The sequence below is a fragment of the Perognathus longimembris genome, chromosome 28, assembly GCF_023159225.1.
Source record: "Perognathus longimembris pacificus isolate PPM17 chromosome 28, ASM2315922v1, whole genome shotgun sequence".
Classification (NCBI taxonomy): Eukaryota; Metazoa; Chordata; class Mammalia; order Rodentia; family Heteromyidae; genus Perognathus; species Perognathus longimembris.
Window position 1 is genome coordinate 38,923,704 of NC_063188.1, and position 24,590 is coordinate 38,948,293.

Consider the following 24,590-nt stretch of genomic DNA (forward strand, 5'->3'; position numbering starts at 1 on the left):
TAATTGCAGATAAAAGTCTTATGTATTTTTCTGCCCAGGCTGGCTTTATACTCCAATCCTCAGATTTCAGCCTCCTGAGTAGCTAGGATTATAGGCGTGAGCCACCATCACCTGGCTGTTATTCTCTTTTTTTTTTTTTTTAAACTAACTGAATAATGTCCATTATATATAGAAGGCATTATTTCTCTATCCATGGACATCTAGGTTGATTCTATGTATTGGCTATTGTGAATAGTGTAGCAGTAAGGATCTGTCTACTGCTGATTATATATGTTGATTTATTTTCCTTTGGCTACATGCACAGAAGTGAGATAGCGTGATCATAAGTGTGATCTGATTTTAGTTTCTGAGAAACCTCCACATTGTTTTCCCTAGTGGTTGTACAAATTTACATTCCCATCAGCAGTGTTTAAGAGTTTTGCTTTCTATGTCCTTGCAACACATTTTTTAATTGTCAGTTTTGGGGCTTGAACTTAGGGCTTGGGCGCTGTCCCTGAGCTCTTTTGCTCAAGTTGAGTGCTCTACCACTTTGAGCCACAGCTCCACTTCTAGTTTTTTAGTGCGTAATTGGAGATACAAGTCTTATGGACTTTCCTGCCTGGGCTGGCTTTGAATTGTGATACTCAGATCTCAGCCTCCCAAGTAGCTAGGACTACAGACGTGAGCCACTGATGCCTGGCTTATATATTTTTTATGATAAGATCACATCTCACTGTCTTAAGTGTTTTTTTTCAAGATTTTTTTTATAAGTATACATTAATTGTATTGGCGGAGAGATTTAATTGCTTTTGAGATAGGGCCTCCCTTTCACTAACTTTGCCCGATTTGGTCTTGAACTTGTGTTCTTCCTTCCTCAGCCTCCCATGTAGCTGGGATTACAGTTGTGTGCTACAAGTACATGACGAGGAATTACAAAGTTTACATTATTTTTCCATTCAAATGTGTGTCATATCTATTCACTCTAGTATTTTCAGTGTGCTTCTCTAGAGGTATGTATTTTTATAATACATGATACTGGAATCCTTTTTGGGGGCAAGGTCTCACTGTGAATCCAGGCTGAATTTCTGCCTCAGCCTCCCACGTAGATGGATGATAGGTATGGGATATGAGATTGTAGAGTATTTATTGCATTATGAATGGGATCTTTTTGTACTATTTTTGAATTATTACTGGTCTTATGGCCAACTACCTTATTCTTTTATTACTTGTCATTTTCATTTGATTTTCCTTATATGAACACCATATAAAAACATGTTTGGTGACAGGCACTGGTGGCTCACACCTGTAATCTTAGCTAACCAGGAGGCTGAGATCTGAAGATCTCAGTTTGAAGCCAGCCCGGACAGAAAAGGACTCATTTCCAGTTAACTACCAAGTAGAGCTATGGCTCAAATAGTAGGATGCAGCCTTTACAAAAAGAAAAAAAAGTTAAAGTACAATGCCCAGGTCCTGTGTTCAAGCCCGGCACAAAAACGAACAACAACAAAACCCCAAAACTCATGCTTGTCTGACTCCTTCTAATATTTATTCTCTTACATTGAATAAACAGTATTCCCTGGAGATATGATACTGAATATGTTTACCTTATACTTGATTTTAATTGAACAGAGCTATTTAAATTATTGAGTGTCATCTAGGGAAACACATTTTCTTCCAGTTTTGTGGTTTGGGCCTTAAACTGATTATAAATCCATATTTACAATATGTATAGGGTGAATTTGTCTTTTAAAACACAATAGGATTCTATACTTCCATCAGAAAGAAGGACACTGAGCTATTTGTAAGGAAATGGAAAGACTTGGAAAAAATTATATTAAGTGAAGTAAGCCAGACCTAAAGAAACATAGGCTCCATGGTTTGCCTATAAATCTACAAGTAAACCCAATGGATAGTAAAAGACAAAAATATACGTGGATATGATAAATTAAACAAGACTATTAAATATTCACAAAGTGAGACCAGAGAAGGACATTCTTAGGAGAGGATCACAAGGGATGAATAGCTATGTGTATGATCATATATAATGATGCTTATTGAAATAAACTTCAAGAAGTGGAACCAAGAGGATTTTTATTTTAGTTTTTGTGGTTATTTTTTCCTGTTTTTCCCCTTTTGTCACTGTTTTTTATTTCTGTACTTTTTGTATTGTATGTACACTTATCTGATTAGGGGAGGGGAATGAGAAGCATAGAAATCATTGGATAAAGGTGTGAATGAATTCAGCAGTGATACTCACTAGACACTGTGCTGGAAATGAACCGTACAACTTAATGTGGAGGGGAGTCATGAGAAAAACTGGGAGAGAATGAGGGAGGGGGTGACACTGTTCAAAAAGAAATGTATTCAACACCTGACTTGTAACCTCTCTGTACATCATCTTTAGAATAAAAAAAAATTAGACTAATTTAAGGGGTTGGAGTTATGGCTTAGTAGAGAGCTAGCCAGTGAGCAAAGGTGTCAGGTACCGAGTTTGAGTTCTGGTTTCAGATGTAAAAACTAATTTAAACCAGGTGTTTGTGGCTCATGCCTATAATCCTACCTATTCAGGAGGCTGAGATCTGAAGGATTGCAGTTTGAAGTCAGCCAGGGCAGGAAAGATCTTGAGATTCTTATTTTTCTGATCTATTTTTCTTTAAATTTTTTAAAGTTTTTGAATTTTATTGTAAAGGTGATGTACGGAGGGGTTAGTTACAGTTACATAAGTAAGGTAATGAGTACATTTCTTTTTGACCAGCATTACTCCCTCCCTCATTTTCTCCCACGTCCCATCTCCTGACTTCCCTCCCCCCCAAGTTATAAAGTTCATTTCCAAGATAGTGTCTAGTGAGTATCACTTGCATTGGTTCACCCTTTTCCCCACCATTTCTGTGATTCTTCTTCCCTTCCCCAAGTCAGGTAAACTTATATACAAGACAATGGGTACAGAAATTAAAAAAAAAGTGTCAACAGGGAATAAACCAAAGTAAAGAAAAAAGAAATAACTGCAAACAGTACACTAAAAAAATCCTCTTGTTTCTATTTCTTGGAGTTCATTTCGATAAGCATCATTTTATATGGTCATATACGCACAGATATTGAGCCATTGTGATCCTTTGCTACAAATATCCTAGGTGTATTCTAGTTATTACAAATGAGGGAAACCATGCAGCCTATGCTTCTTTGGCTCTAGCTTACTTTCCTTAATATAATTTTTTTCCAAGTCTTTCCATTTCTTCACAAATGGGACTCTTATCTCTAATAATCTTTCAAAAAATCCAGAAGTGGAGCTGTGGCTCATGTAGTAGAGCACTAGCTTTGAGCCAAAAAAGAAAGCTCAGGGACAGTACCTAGGCCCTGAGTTCAAGCCCTAGGACTAGCACGTATACACATACAAACACACACACACACACACACACACACACACACACACACACACACACACACAATGCAAATGGTGATATTGTAGGTGACCTTGTAGGTGAATTTTGTTCTTTTTGCTTGTCTGTACTTTCTATAATGAACCTTTGAAATGAGAGGAAAAATAATCATCTATTCTGAAAAGTTTCAGTAGAATGAATTTAACTGAATGAATATTTCTGTGCACAACTTCTGATGGGTTTGGCTTATGTTCTTGACTTCACAACCACAGGAAAGCAATACATATTTAGTAGAAACTACACTGAATTTTGGAAGCTAGACAGCAAGATGCTAGTCAGCAATAGTGAGATAGAGCTCCCAGTCATCCCGCAGTTGCAAGACTAAAAACTACCACTGGGTGCTAGTGACTCTAGCTTATAATCCTAGCTATTCAGTGGAGATCTGAGGATCAAAGTTCAATGGAAGTGCAGGTCATGAGACTCTTACTCTAATTACCAAAAGCCAGAAGTGGAGCTGTGGCTCAAGAGGTAGAGTGCCAGCCTCGAGCAACAAACTAAGAAATAGTGGCTAGGTCCCAGGACTGGCATAAATGGATAAGTGAAAGAATGAATGAATAAGTAAGTAAATAAATGGAGTAATGCCAGCACTGTGCCTTGTCAAATGGCTAAGCTGGGATGTTTGGGAAACTGTATATTAAACAATTGCTGTGGTCCTATGGTTCAAGCCGACACTTTGCAGGCTAAGTTTGTGTTTTAACCATGAAGTTGTACTGGAGGATCATAAATACATTGTTCACTTGCTTCTCTTTTCAGCTAGTGTTTAGAGTTTATTGGGATGGAGCCCTATCTTAAGTTGAGCTTCTAGTGCTGAACTGTGGAAGATAGAGGAGAAAAGCATTTCTTTAAATATAGCGAGAAGCCCATGGAAATATACAGAGGATGGATAGCTTCCATTTCAACAGTTGTGTTCTATAGGTGTGGTTTCTAGGAAGCCATAATATGATTTCTTTCTACAGGTTGTGCTGTCCTCCAGACTCTGCCAAGAAGCTTCTAGGCAAGCCTTTTGTCCTGAGAGAAGCTGTACCTGTGGATTTGTTTCCCCACACCTCACACTGTGAACTGGTGCTCCTCTTTACATGCTAAGCCATGTAGGAAACTGCAAATGGTGTTAAAGCTGAAGTTTCAGAAACTTCTAGGTTAGCCATACTGTTGCATTTCAGGCCCTGAGGACTTTATTGGGGAAAACCAGTGTAAAGATCATTAGTAAGAAGAACATAGTAAGTAGATGTCTGAGCCATGTTAACCTTAGCTGCCAGACTCCCCTGTGATAGTGTTTGTGTGCTTTGTATGGACCATTCCCAACTTGTCAGCTCTGGATTAGGACTGTTCCTTTCTTTCTTATCTGATTGTCATGGTCTTAATGTACAGCCTCATTTTCCCATCTCATTCTGCTTGTGCTGTGCTGATCATATGGGTATCTGTGTATGTGTGCATGCGTGTGCCAGTTGAGGCTTGGACTCAGGGCAGGGCAGTCCTTGTGCTTTTGTGCTCAAGGTTAGTACTTTACCAGGTGAACCACAGCTCCATTTTTTACTTTACCTGGGCTAGCTTTAAGCCATGATCCTCGGATCTCAGCCTCCTGAATAGGTAGGATTTTAGGTGTAAGCCACTAGTACCTGGCTTTTTGGGTTCTTAAGCAAGCTGTACATATTTTACATTGGCTGGGATCGGTGCATTTGCTTAGTGGTTTTACTACTTCAGGTTCATGAGGGAGCCAAGGATTAGAACTAGAACCAAGATGAGCCTTGGAAAAATCAGAGCAAGTTATTAAGCAATTGCAGGTAACTGAGTGATCACGGATAGAAATCCATTCCTTTGGGTTTTCTAGACTTCCAGGCTTTGAAAAATGTAGCTTTTTCCAGAAGCAATAGTACCAATTAGCTGTCACCTATAAAAGGGAAACTGGTTATTGGGCAGACCACAATAGAAAGAGGACTTTCAACAAAAGAGACTGACTGCTGTACCTGTAGTTTTACTGTTCAGGATGGGGGTAGAACATTCCCAAATCTTACAATAATCTAATAGTACTATAATAACATACATATTGAAAGCTAGCTCATTTCTTAAGCTTTAGAGATGTTCTTGGATACCTGCCCAACAATTTGGATTATGTAGCTGGTAGCTCTAAATTTAGGAAGCCAAGATGGGGAGGGTTTCGGTTTGAGGATAGCCTGGGCAAAATTTTTCAATATCCCTATCTTAACAGAAAAAAATAAATGTGATGGCATTCATCTGTCATCCCAGCTACAGTTTGAAGCATAAATGGGAGGATCCGGGGTGGCCTGGTAAAAAAGTGAGATCCTCTAGTGAAGCCCCTCTAAGATTTTAAAAAAAAAGTGAGAACCCTATCAGAAATAACTAGAACAAAAAAAGGTCTTGGAGAGTTCAGGGTAGAGCATCTGCCTACAAGTACGTAACTCTGAGTCCAAAACCTAGTACTGCAAACAAAAAAAGTGTAATTACAGAAATATATGCACAATACTGCAGCTCCAGTGGCGCAATCGGTTAGCGCGTGGTACTTATACAGAAATATATGCACAATACAAAAAAATCTATTTTGAAAAGTTAGAAATAATCTAAAATGATACAAATTTTAGCTATGTTAGTCAGCCAAACCCCCCCCCCCAGTTTCTTATGTTTTAGTTTTAGGTAATGGAGTTACAATAAATAAATAAATAGCACTGGTATTGGGTGGGGCTTGAATTCATGGCCCCTGTACTTGCTCAGCTTTTTCTTCTCTGTCTCCAAGAGGATATATATTTTTTATATTTAAATTTTTATTTTTCTTGAGGCAGGGTATTGGCTGTATAGCCCAGGCTGGCCTGCAACTCTCAAAGCTCATGTTTCAACTTCCTGAGTGCTGGATTACAGATATGCAATCACGTCTGTCTTGCTTATACTTTAATATTTTATAACTTAACATTTTTAGAGGGCTGGAAATACGGCTTAGTGGTAGAGTGCTTGCCTTGCATGCATGAAGCCCTGGGTTGGATTCCTCAGCACCACATAAACAGAAAAAGCCAGAAGTGGCTCAAGTGGTGGAGTACTAGCCTTGAGCAAGAAAGGAAGCCAGGGACAGTGCTCAGGCCCTGAGTCCAAGCCCCAGGACTGGCAAAAATAAAATAAAATAAAAATTTTTAGAAAACAGCTATTAACATTAAGCAAATTTTCTTTTTATTTCAAATAAGAGAAAATTGATTTTTTAAATTTATTTGTAAGTAAAAGAAAAGCCACGAAAAAAATAGCAGCAACTCTCCATGTGGCGAGAGGCCCAAAGAAGAGTCCCTCTTTTTTTTTTTTTTTTGCCAGTCCTGGCGCTTGGACTCAGGGCCTGAGCACTGTCCCTGGCTGCTTTTTGCTCAAGGCTAGCACTCTGCCACTTGAGCCACAGTGCCTCTTCTAGTCTTTTCTATATATGTGGTGCTGAGGAATCAAATCCAGGGCTTCATGTATATGAGGCAAGCGCTCTTTCCACTAGGCCATATTCCCAGCCCTTTTTTTTTTTTGAACTATTTTTTGTCTTTTCTTTTTTGGTCCTGGGGATTGAACCCACAACATTGCACTCGACAGGCAAGCTCTTTGCCACTGAGCTACATCCCAGCCCCTTTTTTTTTCCTTTTTTTTTTTTTTTTTTTTTGTTGTTGCCAGTCCTGGGCCTTGGACTTAGGGCCTGAGCACTGTCCCTGGCTTCTTTTTGCTCAAGGCTAGCACTCTGCCACTTGAACCACAGTGCCACTTCCAGCATTTTTCTATATATGTGGTGCTGGGGAATTGAACCCAGGGCTTCATGTATACGAGGCAAGCACTCTTGCCACTAGGCCATATTCCCAGCCCCCTCTTTTTTTTTAATGAAACACAATCACTTTATTCTTTTCTTACAAATACTGCTAACTAGCATTACTTCATGTATCATTAAACACAAAAGGATATCTCTTTGGTATTTTCAAATGATGCCTTATATAGCAAATTTAGAACGTAAAAGGCACCCTGATTAATTATGCAAACTAGTAGTTTTCTTTATTTGATTCCTTCCCTCATTAAACAAATTTAAATATTTCTCCTGATAGTCTTCATGTTTGTGGGTAGTGCAAAGTGTGGCACAAAATGTGCATAATGGAGTGCATACAGTCACCGCATGATAGAAATCCTGTTTCAAATACAAAGCAACCCTTCAGGGTAATATATTGCAAGCACTCTTGCCACTAGGCCATATCCCCAGCCCCAGAAAAGTTATTCTTAACAAAACATTTTCCAGGTAGTCTTTTGGTTTGTATGAGGAGAAAACAAACCTCCAGAAGTTTAGTATTTGCCCAGTTGGAAACATTAGCTCAAGTTAGTGAATCAGATATGCCACACATTTCACAGTGAATGTTTCTAAGCCTGGCAAGCCTCTTCTCCCACATTGTGCCAGAGGATGATGCATTTCCAGGATTAGCCTTAGATATGCTATTCCCTTTTTATTTCTGGAGTAATTGTGTTACTGAGTTGTTTCTGAATACTTTTATCTTCTGACCTCCCCAGTGGTTTGCATTTTAATTATTTGTAAGTTGTTTCAGAATATCTTTAGAGAGTTCTATCAGTGGAAGTTCTTTTTTTTTTTTTTTTTTTTTTTGCCAGTCCTGGTCCTTGGACTCAGGGCCTGAGCACGGCCCCTGGCTTCTTTTTGCTCAAGGCTAGCACTCTACCACTTGAGCCACAGCACCACTTCTGGCCATTTTCTATATATGTGGTGCTGGGGAAGTTTTCTATATATGTGGTACTGAGGAATCGAACCCAGGGCTTCATGTATACAAGGCAAGCACTCTTGCCACTAGGCCCTATTCCCAGCCCCTCAGTGGAAATTCTGAAATGGAAAATCCAAGGGAAAAAGACTGGGTATTGGAGTTTTCTTGGCTTTCCCAGTATTTGCTGCAAACTCCTGCCAGGCTATGGCTATCTCTGCCTGTGGTAACAAGCTCCATAACTGACTTTTCTACAAAGTCAGCATCTACACCCAGCTCCTGTTCTATTGGACCGTGTAGAAATCTGTACTTTTCAGCTTTTAGTTGTTTATCTTCTTCCCTTATCTTTCATTCTTGGCCACAAGGAACCCCACATGCCTCTTCAGATCTGACGTTTTGGTTGCCTGCTTCTCTGTAATTGTTTTGTCACCTTTTGGGGCTTTGCTTCCAAAACATGTCTATGTTAGTTCACTGTTTTGCTGAAGCAAAAATAGTGTGCCTGGATCTCTTGTCAGAGATCCCATGAATTTCAGAGATATGTTTCTCTTCAGAAGGTCTGTATTTGTGAGAAAGAAGGAGGCTCTTACCCTTTGCATCCTTGGTAGAGGGTTTCTAAGGTTTCTGAAGATGAGTAGCCATGTCGTTGTCTGTGTTCTGCTGAACTTTCGTTCATTTCTCTTGTTTTGCCCCTTTCCACATCTGGATGAGGAGGAGCTGTTTTGTGTGGCTATCCCTTTGCAATTCCAGTGATAAATGAGCCTGCTTAGACTGTGTCAGCTTCCTGGCCTCACTAAGATATTCTGCAAAGTTTGTGTGACAAAAAAGAAGTGATATTGTTAAAAAAGAGCTATATTCATTACCTTACTTATGTAACTGGAGCCCTTCTGTACATCACCTTTACAATAATAAAAAAAAACAGCCTCTTCATATTTCCCTGAATCTATAATAAAGAAGACATCTGCTCATTGCTCTGTTGAAGAGCTAAGCTGAAGGGGCCTTCCATTATGTCCATAGACTTCAGAGTAAGCAATGGCCTGAGAAAGGGGAGCAGCAGCACTGGGGCACATGGAGTTTTGCCATTAGTAGATGGAAAAAACCATTTATCAGTAATCTAAAGTGGAAACCATTTCTCTGTCCAGCTGTCTTATCAGGTATATGCCATCTAGGTTTCTTCTAATATAGGGGTGGGTAATATCCAGCTCAAGGGCTGTATAAGGCCCTCAAATTCATTTGGTACATGACAGGACAGATGTATATGTTTCATATGCTTCTCCTTGTTTCACTTGTATTGATAGTGTAAAAAAATTGCCTGTCCTGGGACTTGAACTCAAGGCCTGGACACTGTCCCTGAGCTTTTTCTCAAGGCTAGCCCTCTACCACTCGAGCCACAGCACCACTTCCAGCTTTTTCTGTGTATGTGGTACTGAGGAATTGAACCCAGGGCTTCATGCGTCCTAGGCAAGCACTCTACCACTAAGCTACATTCCTAGTCCTATTGATAGTTTTGTATGGCCTTTGATGGTGTAGGATTACTACCCCTGTTTAAGATGCTCCAAGCATCCTATCTAATACTGAATATTTTATCTTTTACCTGTCCTGTTCTTTCTCTATTCTCAGTCTGAATGAATATAGCAGTCTATGCAATCACTTGAGGTAGAATCTAATCTTGTACTATTGCCCCATCCAGTTTATCACCAAATTGACATCTCTTCAGGCTGCCATCATTTCTCACCAGATTATTGTTGCAAGTCATCTTTCCAAGTAAGGCTGCTTGCATCCGTTTCCATCCCCTTTGGTTTCTTCCACCTCCAAAATTTTTTCTAAATTATAAATTTAATTGTATTTCTCTATTGGTAAACATTTGTCATTGGCTTCTTACTGCTTATTTTCATGCTAATCCTGGAGCTTGAACTCAGGGCCTGGGATCTGTCCTTGAGGTCTTTTGCTCAAGGCTAGCACTCTACCATTTGAGTCACAGCTCCATTTGTGGCTTGTTTTGGTGGTTAATTTGAAATGAAGTTACCACAGACTTCGCTTCTTGGGCTGGCTTTGAACCAAAACCTTTAGATCTCAGCCTCTTTATACTAGGACTATAGACATGAGCTACTGGTGTTCTGCCATTCTTACTAATTTTAAAATGAAGTCACAAATTCTTGATGAAACTTAAAAGCCACTTTATAATTAATGGAGCTTCTGTTTCTGCACATTGAATTCATTTTTCCTGAAAAGTACAAGTTTCCTTTATTCTGATCTGATCTTTTTTACAAATTCTTCCTTATTGATGGTACTAGGATTTGAATTCTGCCTTCTGCTTGCTGGGCATGTACTCTACCACATGAGTCATACCTCCACTCCTTTTTTGCTCTAGTTTTTAACTATTTTAATTTTATTTTTAAAATTTAAAGAATCAACTTCACTTTAAAAAGGGTTCAATTCAATCCAAACTATTTGAAAACCAGTAATTGAATGGTTTCAGAGAGTTGAGCCCCAAACTGGGCTTATTTTAAAGGGGATTGGAGCCCCTGTAGCTGTTTGCTTTCACATTGTTTGATGAAGATGGTTGGACAGCAGATTCCTAAATTTCATGTTCGCTTTGACCTTAGCAGCAATGAAGTGTCAGTTTACCTGTTACTCATTGATGATTATTTGCAGCATTCTAGAATAGTAGACTAGGGATGGGGGTGGCTGATAACTTGAGCTGAATGAGGTAGATTCAAGTTGAATTGAGCTGGAGGACACTCAAGCTGAGGTGAGCTGAAGAGATGGATTCAAGTTGAGATGAGCTGGAGGAAGACTTGAGCTGAGCTGAGCTGGCAAAGGTGGACTAGCCAAGGTGAGCTGACTGAAGCTGAGATGACATGGAGTTTAAGGACTCAGGCTGCATTGGGTTGTAGGAGACAGACTTAGCTGAGGCAAGCTGAAGGCAAAGGCCTCCAGCTGAGTTGAAATGGAGGAGACAAGTTGAACTGAGGTACTTGGAGGGGGACAAAGTCGAGCTGAGGTGTTCTAAAAGAGATGGGCTGGAGCTAAGGTGACCTGGAAGAGACTAGTGGTGAAACGGAAGATACAAAGTCCAGCTGAGATGAGCCAGAGGATAAGGACTTGAGCTGAGGTGACAAGGACAAGATGGACTCCTGAATTCACAAGGAGACTTAGCTGACATACCTGAAGTGAGCAGACAGAGTCAAGGTGACCTGGAGGGGATATACTTCACCTGAGGAGATATGGAATATATATAGACCTCATGATGAGGGGAGCTGAAAATTAAGTAAGCAAAAGCAGCCCACGGTGAATACAAGCTAGTGGGAAAAGGAGCCAGTGGTTATCTTTCATTGTTAGTCCTGTTCTTCAATGTTCACGTGGTGACAAAATGAGCAGACAGGAGAGGTGGTGTCCCTATATTTGGACACAATTGCTTTGGTTAAAGGATTTCTCAGTCTGGACCCCTGTGATGAATGGGTATTTCTGAGGCTGACTGAATGGGCTTCTGGCACACAGCACATCTCTTCAGGTCAAGTCCTTTTGATTGTTTTCAGTGGATGTGCAGTGATGGGAAGAGGCTGCTGTGTGGTGTGTACTGTTTGACACTGGATGATGGGTGTGGGATAAACTTGGTCAAGCAAGCTGCCTCCCTGGATTTCCTAAGCAGACCACAAAACATCTGGCCATATTTCAAAGGACAAAGATGTACCTTTCCTTGGGTGGATCACCTCAGTGTTTGTGTGCAGAACTTCCAGGGTAGGTGGAAGAAGCAAGCTCTAGATTACAACCTTGGGTGCCCAGACTTGGCATCTTCTCACAATCTTCTCAGGTAAGCTGAGTATTCCGAACCATGGCCTCTGTCAACTGCTGTTATAATTTAAGAACCGAACAAAGTATCTTCCTCCTCCACAGGGAAGTAGAATATGTCCTGCATAGGGGCCTGGTCTTTCTTGTCCATGGAGCTGGCCAGGTAGCATAATGATGAGGAAGCCCATCTGGAGAGCCCAAGGTTGACCCCTGCCATTGTCCACAGTGATGCAGACTCATATTTAGCCATTTTCATCCTCGACCTTTCCTCCTGTTTGTGGTCTGTGCTCCTATCATCCCATTGCAGGGCAAGGATCCAGGAGTAGGGCCTGACCCCAAGTCTATTTCTCTGTTTAGCCTTGTCTTTGAAGATGGCTCATGAAGGGCTTGTTCATGAAGTGCACTAGTTCAATGAGCATTTCTTAGATTTCTCTGCCCATACTTTATATTCCTGTTTGTTAGCAAAAATCAGGAGCCAAGCATCCCATTGTTCTTTTTCTATTGGCAACTTTGAAAGTTTGCTGTGTCATTCACTAATTCTGTCTCTGACTGCTCTCATCAACAAATACAATAGCTTGGGTATTAATAATGTTTCCACAGTGGTCTTCATTTGTGTGTTCTACTGACATCCCAAATAGTGAATTTTAGATTTTAGATCTGGGACCAGGACTCAGACTCCTTACCTGATGCTTTTACTCCTTGGCTAGCACTGTACCAACTGAGCCATGTCTCCAACCCAGAATTTTAGATTTTTATATTCTGCTGTTACACCTTAAAACTAATTGTTGGAATGAGCTACATGAACTAATCCTGTTTTAACTTAAACAAAAAGGTAGTTTTTCTAGCACCATCTAAATGTAATATAACAATTCAAATTTCCTTTTGGGTCCAGTGTGAACTCTATTGTCATTTGTAAAAGTGGCAAGAATACTGGCCTCCAGTTGAATATGATGTGCATCCTCTATAAACTGTTGGTGCTGTTTCTGAAATATTTCTGGTAATCTTGTAATTTCCTGTTTTGCCAAGACAACTCTACAGACATCCTGCTGTCTTTTCACCATGGAGACATGCTGTTGAAACCTGGGACAAAATAGTCATATCTTCTTGTTGCCTGAACCAGATCAGTTTTTCTTGAACATGAGCATCAACAACACTTAGAGCCATTTCTTCCCAATGACATAGAATTTCATGTAGATCAGAAAAATAGTGGACACATGATTGGGCCTTTTCCACAGTATCCGGTACATATTCTGTGTGAGCTATTCCACTCCCATCATCCATTATTTGTTCTCCTCCTTCAATATGTTGAACAATTACAACTTACTTTCTGGAATAATTTTGAGATTTCCTCAGTGAAGTTCCTTATGCAATGAGCCATATGTAAAATTGATGCTCTGATCTGGTTAGCTTGTGGTTCTAATATTGAGTGCTTGTGACCTTCTTGTTTGCATATTCTTTGCAGACACAGTACATAAGTGGGCTAGTTTGACAACCCTCTTTTAGGCAAACAAACTCAATAGCCTGTACCTGGTGCTGAGAGCTCATCATTTTCTCATGAGGTTTATCAGCTAGAGGCACTCGCCTCTGCCTTGCTAACATCTTTGTAGAGTGAGTAACTTGAGAATGTTGAGCACAAGTGAGTTGCACACACAGTGCAGTATACAGCCGCAACATGGGCTTCTTTATCACAGTGAATGATGCTCAATATGTCCATTGTGCAGTCCTTCTAAAAGCTCCAGTAAAGCAGTTTTTTTTTCAATTCCCAAACACCTGAACCTCCTTTCATGCCAAATAACCTTTTATTAGTATTTTCTTAGAAAGCGAAAGAATCTCCAATTATTTTGTCTGAGGCTGCTGGGATTGCAGGCTTTCTCTGCAGTAACATATGCTAGTTGGCCATGGTACCGGGAGCAAATCAGGGTAGATATTACAATGGTGGATCAAGAGTATGAAAGAAGCCATGGGCAGTGGGGAGCTGTTTTCAGATGGGGTGGGCACCAGGTGCTGTGGGCTGGGGCAAGAAAGGGAAGGGGGTAATGAGGGGGGAGAAAGGAGGGAGAGGAAGAGGAAAAGCAGCCTTTAAAATTTTAAGTTGTACAAAAGGATTTCAGTTCATCATGTTAGTTTGTAAGTATGATGCATCTTTTTCTTAAAGTCTATTGTAAAAGTGATGTACAGAGGGGTTACAGTTACGTGAGTCAGGTAATGAGTACATTTCCTTTTGAACAGTGTCACCCCCCCTCATTCTTTCCCAGTTTTCCCCTCTCTGCTTCCCTCCTCCCAAAGTTGTATAGATCATTTCCAACATAGTGTAAGTGGGTTTCACTGCTGTATTGGTTCACCCTTTGTCCCACCATTTCTGTGCTTCCCCTCCCCTAATCAGGTAAACTTCTATACAAGACAAAGGGTACAAAAATAAAAAACAGTGACAGAGGGAACAAACTAAAGGAAAAAAGGAAAGAAAAGAACAAAAGAAAAGCTGAAAACTATAAAATAAAAAACCCTCTTCCATTTCTTGGAGTTCATTTCAGTAAGTATCATTTTATACACATAGCCTTGTGATCCTCTCCTAAGACTTTCCTTTTTTTTTTTTTTTTGGCCAGTCCTGGGCCTTGGTCTCAGGGCCTGACCACCTCCCTGGCTTCTTCCCGCTCAAGGCTAGCACTCTGCCACCTGAGCCACAGCGCCCCTTCTGGCCATTTTCCATATATGTGGTGCTGGGGAATCGAACCGAGAGCTTCATCTGTAGGAGGCAAGCATTCTTGCCACTAGGCCATATTCCCAGCCCCAAGACTTTCCTTTTTTGTTCTCAGTGTGTGAATGCTTAAATTGCTGTTTAATTAATCATGTCCAAGTGTAATTATTTGTATTTTACTACCCATTGGGTTTACTTGTCAATTTATAGGCACATTCTAGTTATTACATATGAGGAAAACCATGTACTTATGTTTCTTAGGTCTGCCTTACTTCACTTAGTAGAATTTTTTCCCAAGTCTTTCCATTTCCTTACAAAGGGGGAAATTTTTTTGATGGAAGCATATAATTCCATTGTGTATATATACCATATTTTCTTGATCCATTCATCCACTGAGGGGTATTGAGGCTATTGTCAGCAATGCTGCAATGAACATGGTTGTGCTGGTGGCTTTAGTGTAGCCCAGTTTGTGGTCAATTGTATAGATGCCCAGAAATGGAATTGCTGTATTATAGGGAAGCTCTGTGTTTAGTCTTTTGAGGTACCTCCATACTGCTTTCCAGAGTGGTCAAACAAGTTTATATTCCCACCAACAGTGTAGTAAGTGTTCCCTTTGGCCATACTCCCATCAGCACCTGTTATTAGTTTTCTTGATAATGGCCTTTCAAATTGGGGTGAGGTGAAATATGAGTTTTGCATTTCCTTTATGGCCAGAGATGTTGAACATCATGTCATGTGTCTATTAGCCATTCACACTTCTGAGAAATCTCCTTAAGGCTTTAGCCCATTTACTAATTGAGTTGTTTCTTTGAGGATTTGTTTGTGGGGGGCATTAGTTTTTTTGAGCTCTAAGTAGATTTTATATATGAGGCCCTTGTCTGATGTATAGCTAGTAAAGATCTTCTCCCATTCTTTGGGCTTTCTATTTATCTTGCTAGCTATAATCACAACAAATAAAAAAAAGACTGGATAAACTGAACTGAATCAAACTGAAAAGTTTCTGCATGGCAAAGCCCCATGACTGGCAATATATACATATTTTTTTTTCTGGACTTAATTGGTGATTACAAAAATGTTTCTCTCTCTCTCTCTCTCTCTCTCTCTCTCTCTCTCTCTCTCTCTCTCTCTCCTCCCTCTCCCTCTCCCTTCCTCCCTCCCCCCTCCCTCCTTTCTTTCTCCAGTCCTGGGCCTTGGACTCAGGGCCTGAGCACTGTCCCTGGCTTTTTTTTGCTCAAGGCTAACACTCTGCCACTTTAGCCACAGCGGCCACTTCTGACCGTTTTCTATATATGTGGTGCTTGGGAACCCAGGGCTTCATGTATACGAGGCAAGCACTCTTGCCACTAGGCTATATTCCCAGCAAAAAAAAAATGTTGATTTCTTAATGCTGTTGTTCATGTACATTTATTTAGGTATATGTTGGCATTCTTCTGTAAAAATGTGCTTTTCCTCATCTTCTGGTTGTGGATTGTATTTCCCCCCAAAGCTGTCATTCTTCCCTTTCTTATTCCCTTCCTTTACCAATTTTTAGAGCAAGAATGTTGTGTAATAGTTACTTCCAGTATTACAAACCAGTTTTTAAAAATATCACTTAACATTTTTCTTTATTTGAATTCAATGTTTTATAGTCAGTTCAAATAGTTTTCTTTTTGATATTCAAATTTTCTCTGGCTTGCTTTCACCTCCTTTAGATCTACCCTCATTAGTGTCTGATCACTTTCTTAGATTCCAGCACACAATTCTCATGCTTTTTGTATATTTTCTCTGACCTAATCATGGACTCAGCCCTTTCCTCTGAGCCCTGGTTCTTTCAGTGGATAATAGTAGTTAGAAACCAAGAACTGGAAACTGAGACTTAGAAGCAAAATTGTAATAGTGTAGAACTGTTTTCCATTCTCTGAGCAACTATCCTGATTTCCCTGGGACATGAGACTTGAGTGTCTCAGGCAAACTGAAACTACTGTTCACACTAAATTGGTCACTTTGTTAATACATTTTAAAGATTAGAGAGGAACAGTAGAATTTGGAGCTGGGGCATGAGGACCAATGGAACTAAAGTAGTTGTGAATTCTCAGGGAACTTAAGAGGCAGTAGCAGATACTAGAAACAAACAAAACTTTGGACCAAAATCCCCATTCAAAGAAACAACAAAAAGTGGAAACAATTCTGTCGTAACTACCCAAGGACTACTAAAAGGAAAAAAAAAATGTGTTAGCTTTTTAAATTTTTCCTGTTAAGTTCCCCTTCATAATTTTTGTGTTCTTGTGGGGGGAAAAAAGTTAAACATGTTTAATTTTATTTGTTGTTACAAGTTGCTTTCAATAAGCAAATGTAAGTGTGTAAGACTTATACTAGTGTAATTTTCCAACTTAAAGGCCACTTCCTCTCTACTTTTCCCAGTAAGTGAGGCAAGCAGTTCCCAGATCTTCCACAAATACCTAGCCACCTAGATGTACATTGGTGTCCTTTGAGAGATGAATCATCCTGCCTATACAGACAAACTATCTGTTAGAGGGTGGTTGGGGTTCACTCCTCTTAGTATTTCAGGGTGTCTTCCAACTGAAATCTCAATGTTCTCAGTATGAAAAGCCTGAGATCAGATATCTATGTTAGCAAAGTGCTATTCACCCAGTACCAAAAACCAACAATGGATAATGCTGGCCATATTCTGCCTTTTGACATTTCCTTAGGAATCTGCAAGAGCCTCCCTTCCCCCTCCCCCAGTAAGACCATTTAAGTGTGTGTTAAACAACTACAGAATACTAAATAAAATGTTTGGCCAAAACCAACCATGAAGCTGCAAAAAAAGTTTGTACTAATGATCTCTTCTAGTTATAAAATATCTAGGTCTATGGCAACTGCTAATTTAAATGTACATTAGCATCATCTAAAGAGTGATGAAAAACTACTAATGCTTAGGTACTAGACATAGCAATTTATTGCTTTTGGAGAGTGGTTTAAGTATTGATATTCTTAAAATGAGCCCCACACCCTGTGATGCTGAGATACAGCTGAAGTTGAGAACCCGTACTTTACAAGTCAAGCTATAATTGACAAAACATGGTGCTCTCTGGATCAGCAGCTTTGGCAAAACTTGGAAGCTCTTTAGAAATGTAAATTTTTGGACTCTGCCTTAGCTGGATCAGAAACAAAATGAGTAGGGCCCCGTAGTATGATGTGTGTTTGTGTGTGTGTGTGTGTGTGCGCGCGTGCGTGCATTATTGAGGAGTGAACTTTGCTTCCTGAGTGGCTGGGATTAGAGAATTACACCACTGTGCCAGGCTTTCCACAGGTGATTCTGGTGCATATTCTAGTTTGAGACACCTTGGTTTTAGAATGACTGTCAGCTTTGGGTTGCACATGCAAATCACTTGAGGACCTTTTTAAAACAGAATAATCCTGATCGTCATGCCTTCAGATTCTTATTTACTTCGTTTTTATGTGACCCTTACATCATTATTTTAAAAGCTTCTCAGATGACTGACACATTTTCACATTCCTTCTACAGTCAGTGGGTATGATAGAAAGTGGAGTTAAATACCATTAGTTGCTAGTACTTCTAGACAAACCAAAAAGTTAACCCTCATACATCAGGGAAAAGGGAAGTCTATTATTAAGGTATGATTTGCCATTGAGACCTGTATTCCCAGCACTCAGGAAACTGAGTCATGAAGGTCTTGAGACTAGCTTGGGCTACATTACAAAAGGTGTTGAACCATAGCCTAACAGTTTTGCCATTGCTCTTATCTCAGGCTTAGAGCCCACCACCCCAGTCATTTCTGCACATTAGAATTACTTGGGGAGCCTTAGAATACCTTCTAGTTCCTAGGACTGCAGCCCTGCTCCCTGTGTTCTGATTTAATTGGTATCATCCAAGTAACTCATTTTTTTGTGCTAGTACTGGGGCTTGAACTCAGGGTCTGGGTGCTCTCCCTTAGTTTTTTGTTGTTGTTGTTTTTGTTGTTGTTTCTCAAGGCTGGCACTCTACCACTTGAGCACAGCTCCACTTCTGTTCTTTGCTGGTTAATTGAAGATAAGAGTCTCACAGACTTTTCTGTCCAGGGTGATTTTTGAACCTCAAAACTCATATCTTAGCCTTCTGAGTATTTAGGATTACAGGTGTAAGCTACCAGTGCTGGGCTAGTGTCTGAAAATTTAAAAGATCTTCAAGGTTATTTAAATGGATTGCCATACATGTAATCTTCCGATTAAGGCTATGGCTCCCAAACTTGTGCCTATGTTTAAGTATTCTATTTTTCCTAAACTTTCAAATCTTAGTCCACCCCAGTCCAATTAAATCATTACAGTCTTGTAGGGAGGCATTGATGTTTCCAGTGTCCAATCAGCTTAAAAACCACAGGGTAACCAGTACATACTAATTCAAGTTGATAGTTTGAGGGCTGCATAGAAGAAGAGAATGATAGTCATTTGCTGAGATTTAAGTCTTCCAACCCTTCACCTTTAAGATCAGATTGCAATTTATAACTTACAGAATCATTAATCATTTTCCTAAGGAATATAATTCAAAATGGCATGCTTGTAAAGTGCAGTCATGAACCATTTGATGCTCCTTCAGAGTTCACCAATTAATCCAAGTGCAAAAGGACACTTGAAATGGAATATAACTATTATGTCTGAAACTTAATAATACCTCCATCAGCTGATTTGATTCTATCAGTATATATATATATATATATATATATATATATATATATATATATTTCCACTTTAGATTTCTCATTTCTCCACAGAAGAAACTGAGTTAAGTGGCAATGCCTACCTCTGGCCCAAAGTCATACTGTGAATGAATATGTAAATATCCTGTTAGGGAGCAATGTGTAAATATTGATAGTTGTCAGAACTCATCAAGATTTCTAGAGGGCAGGGGCATTTACTATGAGAACCCAAAAGTAGGAACTCAAATGTTAAAGTGTTGATAGTCACCGTGTGTATGTACTGAATGATTAGATTGTATTATACTTTGCTCTTCCATTGTTGTCCTTTCCCACTGCCCTGAAGGACTTGAGAGGATATGTGCTTGAGAGGATCTTGGTCAGTCACTCATTGCTTAAACCTGCAAGGTGAGTGCTTAGAGAGAGAATCCAGCTTAATGACTGACCTGGGCTAGTATACTGGTTCCATCATTTGTTGAGTTGGTATGTGACCTTGGACAAGTTACTTAGACTTTTCCACTCTGTTCCCCTCCTTTCTCCCTGTAAAATAGGAGTCATGATTGTGTAGATGATCTTCAGCCTATGATGGGATTCCTTCCCTATAAATCTTTCATAATTTGTGAAATAAAATGGAGGGGCATAGGGTGAACAAATGCAGCAATGGTACTCACTGGACACTGTTGAAAATGAACTACACAATTTGTGGGTGCGGATAGGAAGAAAAACCTGAGAGAGAGCAAGGGGAGGGGTGACATTGTCCAAAAAGAAATGTACTCTTTATATGACTTATGCAACTAACCCCTCTGAACATCACTTTTATAATAATAAAAAAGTATCAAGGAAAATTACGAATTAAAAATGCACTTAATGCACATAATTTACTGAGCATCATACATTAGCATCTTGGGACACTGTAGAGCTTCATCTGTTGATATTTGGGCTCCATTACATGAAGGAGTTGGAGCTGCCCTGTATCTCTAAAGTGGGGACCACATACCTCTAACCTAGTCTAAATTCCAAGTTCAAATATGGTTTCTACTGAATTCATATTACACCAAGATTAAGTAGAGAAATAGTCAAACCATTGAAAGTTGGACCTCTGTCGCGCTACACTGGTTGTGGGGACAGCCCTACGCGCTTCTCCTGCCCAAGGGAGGCCAGAGCGTGTCCCGGTTGGGGCTAAACTGAGATGGGGTTGAGCCATCGAAACTACCCATCCCAAGCCCCCCTTACTTTTAAGAGCAGACACTGGACACGGAGATTTTGGGGAGCCTTCTGATGGACTACCGACTTCCGAAAGTTTTATTCAGGGGAGGGGTTTATATAGCAGTGATGAAGGCGGGAAGAGGAGGGACTAACTGGTATTAATGATTGGCTAATGAACTGTCCATCACAGTGATGTCATGGAACTTCCTGCAGAGGCGGAGACCACAGACCCCCAGGACCATCCTGGGGCCATTATGAGACATGTGCTCCGAGAGGCGGGGCTGGTTTGGGGGAGGTTCCAGACCCAGGGTGAAGGTGGGAGTGGCTAACAGCCAGCAGTCCCAGGTCTTAAAGGTATAGCCATCCCCGACAGACCTCTTAATTTCAGGCAAACGAAACCTAACACATTTTGGAAAGTCTTTTCCCTGTTGGTGTGGGAGTTTTCTCGGCATTTATCTTGCAGTTAAGTGTTCCAGCTTCTAGTGAAAAGTTTAAATACAGTTTGACAAAAAGAAAAGCATAGAAAACAGGGAAGCTCATCCCTCTCATTTTGTCACCTTCATAATATTGGTTGCTAAAAATAACCCATGTGTCACATCCCTTTGTACTACTGTGAGAAGTGCTAATGTAAGACATGTTTGCTGAAAATAACCATGAAGTGTCATGGATTAAGGGTTTGGTTCTGAGTGCTGGAGTTCCCTTCTGGGTACAGTAGCTTAGTGCCATAATTTGCTTGGGATGCCTACTAGCTTCCCTTTTCAACCCAAACAAGAAACCTTTCTGGATGGGGGAGTTTAAAAATGAAACATAAGATCCATGTTGTATGTGATCATGATCAGAAAAAGGGCATTACTGGAAAAATTGGTAACATCTGAACTAAGTGTCTAGTAACTAGTCTTGTATTAATGTGATAGTTTTGATCAATATGTCATAGTATATAAGATGTTTACATTAATCAAGGAGGAGTAAAAATATAAAAAAATACTGTATTTACAACTCTTTTAAGTTCAAAATTAATTTCAAAATGAAAAGTAAGAAGAAAAAGTCTAAATGTATATTTTAAGAACCCTGAACAAGCTGGATTAGAATGGCTTGGAATATTGGAGAAATTCCTCATTATATTGCTAAGGAAATTTCATGGGCATCTACATAAATATATATTATAGAACATGAGTTAACTGAGATTTTAGAGGAATAGACGACGAGAGGAGATATGAGAAAGAAGTGGGAAGGTGAATGACTTCAAAATACAGTGCATTTGTTTATGGAGACAGCATAAGGAACTTCAGTGAAAGATGTTGATCACTAGGGGCTTGAGAGGATGGGGGAAAGGCTGGGAATATGGCCTAGTGGCAAGAGTGCTTGCCTCATATACCTGAAGCCCTAGGTTCGATTCCTTAGCACCACATATATAGAAAACGGCCAGAAGTGGCATTGTGGCTCATGTGGCAGAGCACTAACTAGCCTTGAGCAAAAAGAAGCCAGGGACAGTGCTGTACTCAGGCCCTGAGTTCAAGGCCCAGGACTGGCAAAAAAAAAATCTCTAAAAAGAGAGTATGAGGGGCGGGGGAAAAGCAAGAGAGGGTTCTTCTAAGCAAAGCATAGCATGCACACCTGAACTTCCATAGTGAGATAACTTTGTACAATTAATACATGCTTGAAAAAACAATGAATGACAAGAGCAAAACAAATTCTGTTGTGAGGGGTGGGTATAAACGAGACAGGGGCGGGCAAATAGAGTGAATGAAGTAGAAAGTGGTCAAAGTAGTTTATTTGCATGTATGAAAACAGAACAATGAAATTATTTTAAAAGGGGAGACAGTGATTGAAAGGGTGAGATTGATTGGTATATATTATATGCATGTGTGAAAAAGTGAACCCCTGCCCCCTGTACAACCAAGGTAATGCTAATAAAAATGGAACAAAAAAGAAATTTCACTTCATCATAGAAATATCAGTGATGTTCTAGTAGGTTCTGTGAACATCAGCAGGTACAGCGAGAGAGTCCATTTTAAAGCAAAAAGTCCATAGGATTCAATTCTTGTGTGGTCACTGAAGCAGATTACCTGAAATTAACTCCTCTGTCATCTATAAGGTAGTAAGATGTCTCTATGATTTAGCATGACAGTTTTCTTTTTAAAAAGTGTTAAAGGCAGCTGGGCACTGGTGGCTCATGCCTGTAATCCTAGCCACTTAGGAGGCTGAGATCTGAAGATTGCGGTTCGAAGCCAGCCTGGGCAGGAAAGTCTGTGAGACTCACCTCCAAATAACCACTAGAAAACCGGAAGTGGTGCTGTGGCTCAAGTGGTAGAGTGCTAGCTATGAGATGAAGAGCTCAGGGATAGCCCCCAGGCCCAGAGTTCAAGCCCCACAACTAACCAAAAAAATACTAAAAGTGTGTTGGGAGTCAGGTGTAGTAGCATATTCTAATATTATCTCAACATTCAGGAGTTGCAGTTAGGAGGATCAAGAGTTCAAGGCCAGCCTGGATTACCTAGCAAGTTTGAGGCTAGCATGGGCTATATAGTTAGACTGTCTTAAAAAAAATAGAAAAGCCAAGCTGGGCACTGTTGACTCATGTGTATAATTCTAGGTATTCAGGAGGCCGAGATCTGAGGATTGTGGTTCAAAGCCAATCCAGGCAGGAAGGTCCATGAAACTCTTATCTCTAACCCCAAGCCCCAGAATAAGGACAAAAAAAGAAAAAGAAAGAAAAAAGAAAGAGAGAGACAAAAAAAGGAAAGAGAAAGAAAAGAAAACCAAGATGGGGGATGGGACATAGAATGTGAAAGAACCATGGTATCTTTATTCTTAGAGACATCCTCTGACATGCATGCTTTCTGCAGTTGTGGTCAGCATGTTTCTGGCTCTTTCCTTGTCTGCTGAAAACAGCTCTAGTACTATTTTGCGTTTGGTTCCTACCTGCACAGTGCACATAATTGCCATCCTTGATTATGTAGCATTCCATTGCATAGACTAGTATACCAATTCTTAGTACTGCATTGATTTCTCTGAGCAGAATTAAAGGTTTGCTGTCTCTTAGCACTAAAGGTCTATTTTAGTTCCTGGAAGTGGCGACTAGCATGAGTGTGGGATTCATGAGATTTTGAGTCATTGGTGCACAGCACAGTCTGAGTGCTTTAACACTGCTGTGTTATCACTTCACAGCAGAATCCCTCCAAACCCCTACTTCCCCAAGCTGCTTGCACATGTCACACACATTGACTGGGCACAAAGGTGTATGTATGGCCTCTGTCCCATAAACCTTAACACTGAGATGGTATCCATATGTCAACAGCAGGAATCTGGTGCCTTTTCCCTTGCCTGAGCTAACAAGCCACTTGTGTTTCTCACAGAACCTGCAGTCAAAGAAAGGGCAAGCAGAGTGGGAGGGTAGATTGTTGCAGCTGATGAAATAAGGGGAAGAGCAGGTAAGTTGTGGCTCTAGTTCTTCTGGGTATGTCTTTGAACAGCTCTTATTGTCTACATGTCATCCTGTCAGATGTCCAAGTTTTGATGTTCCACTAAAGCGTTTCTATGATTGGGTAACAAAGCAGTAAGTCCAGGCTTGACCTCTATCCCAGCCATAGCCAATGACATCTTAGGGCTAAGAACACTAGGTGGCAAGATTCTTTTAAGTGTTTGACATACTTTATTATCATGATAGTAGTGACTGCCTTGAAGAGGAGTAATCCTTAGAAGGAAAGAACCATATTCAAAGTTCCCTGGTGTGGCCCAGGCACCCACTCTCAAATCCCAAGGATTTATAGTTAGGTTAGCCATGACTGGCTTCCATACTCCAAACCTAATTTACCACTGGTTGGCTCCCCTCCCCTCCCCTCCCCTCCCCTCCCTTTTTCTCTTACCTCTTTCTCCTTTTCCCCCTACCCCTTCACCTTCCCCCTCTCTTTTCCTTTCCCCTTTCCTTTTCCTTAGATTGTAGCTACTTGTAATACATATACTTCACAAACAGAAACCTTCTAACACAACACACAATTCCATAACTAAATGTTTTTACTTTATCAACATTCTTCAGCTATTTACACTGTCATCCCTCAACTACAGTGCAATCCAAGACATCTTGACAAGA

General features: G+C 40.2%; 1 protein-coding gene and 2 pseudogenes across 1 annotated transcript in view; 1 reads left to right on the forward strand and 2 right to left on the reverse strand.

Moving 5' to 3' along the window:
* Positions 1-4,875, forward strand: part of Trmt2b (tRNA methyltransferase 2 homolog B) — a 43,653-nt gene extending 38,778 nt beyond the window's left edge. The window contains 1 exon segment of the mRNA XM_048336107.1: positions 4,373-4,875. Coding sequence (XP_048192064.1) covers positions 4,373-4,499 — 127 coding nt within the window. The 3' untranslated portion in view covers positions 4,500-4,875.
* A 2,770-nt stretch (positions 4,876-7,645) lies between these two features.
* Positions 7,646-12,182, reverse strand: LOC125343015 (annotated as a pseudogene).
* On the reverse strand, positions 11,748-13,640 carry LOC125343016 (annotated as a pseudogene).
* Positions 13,641-24,590: the final 10,950 nt, after the last annotated feature.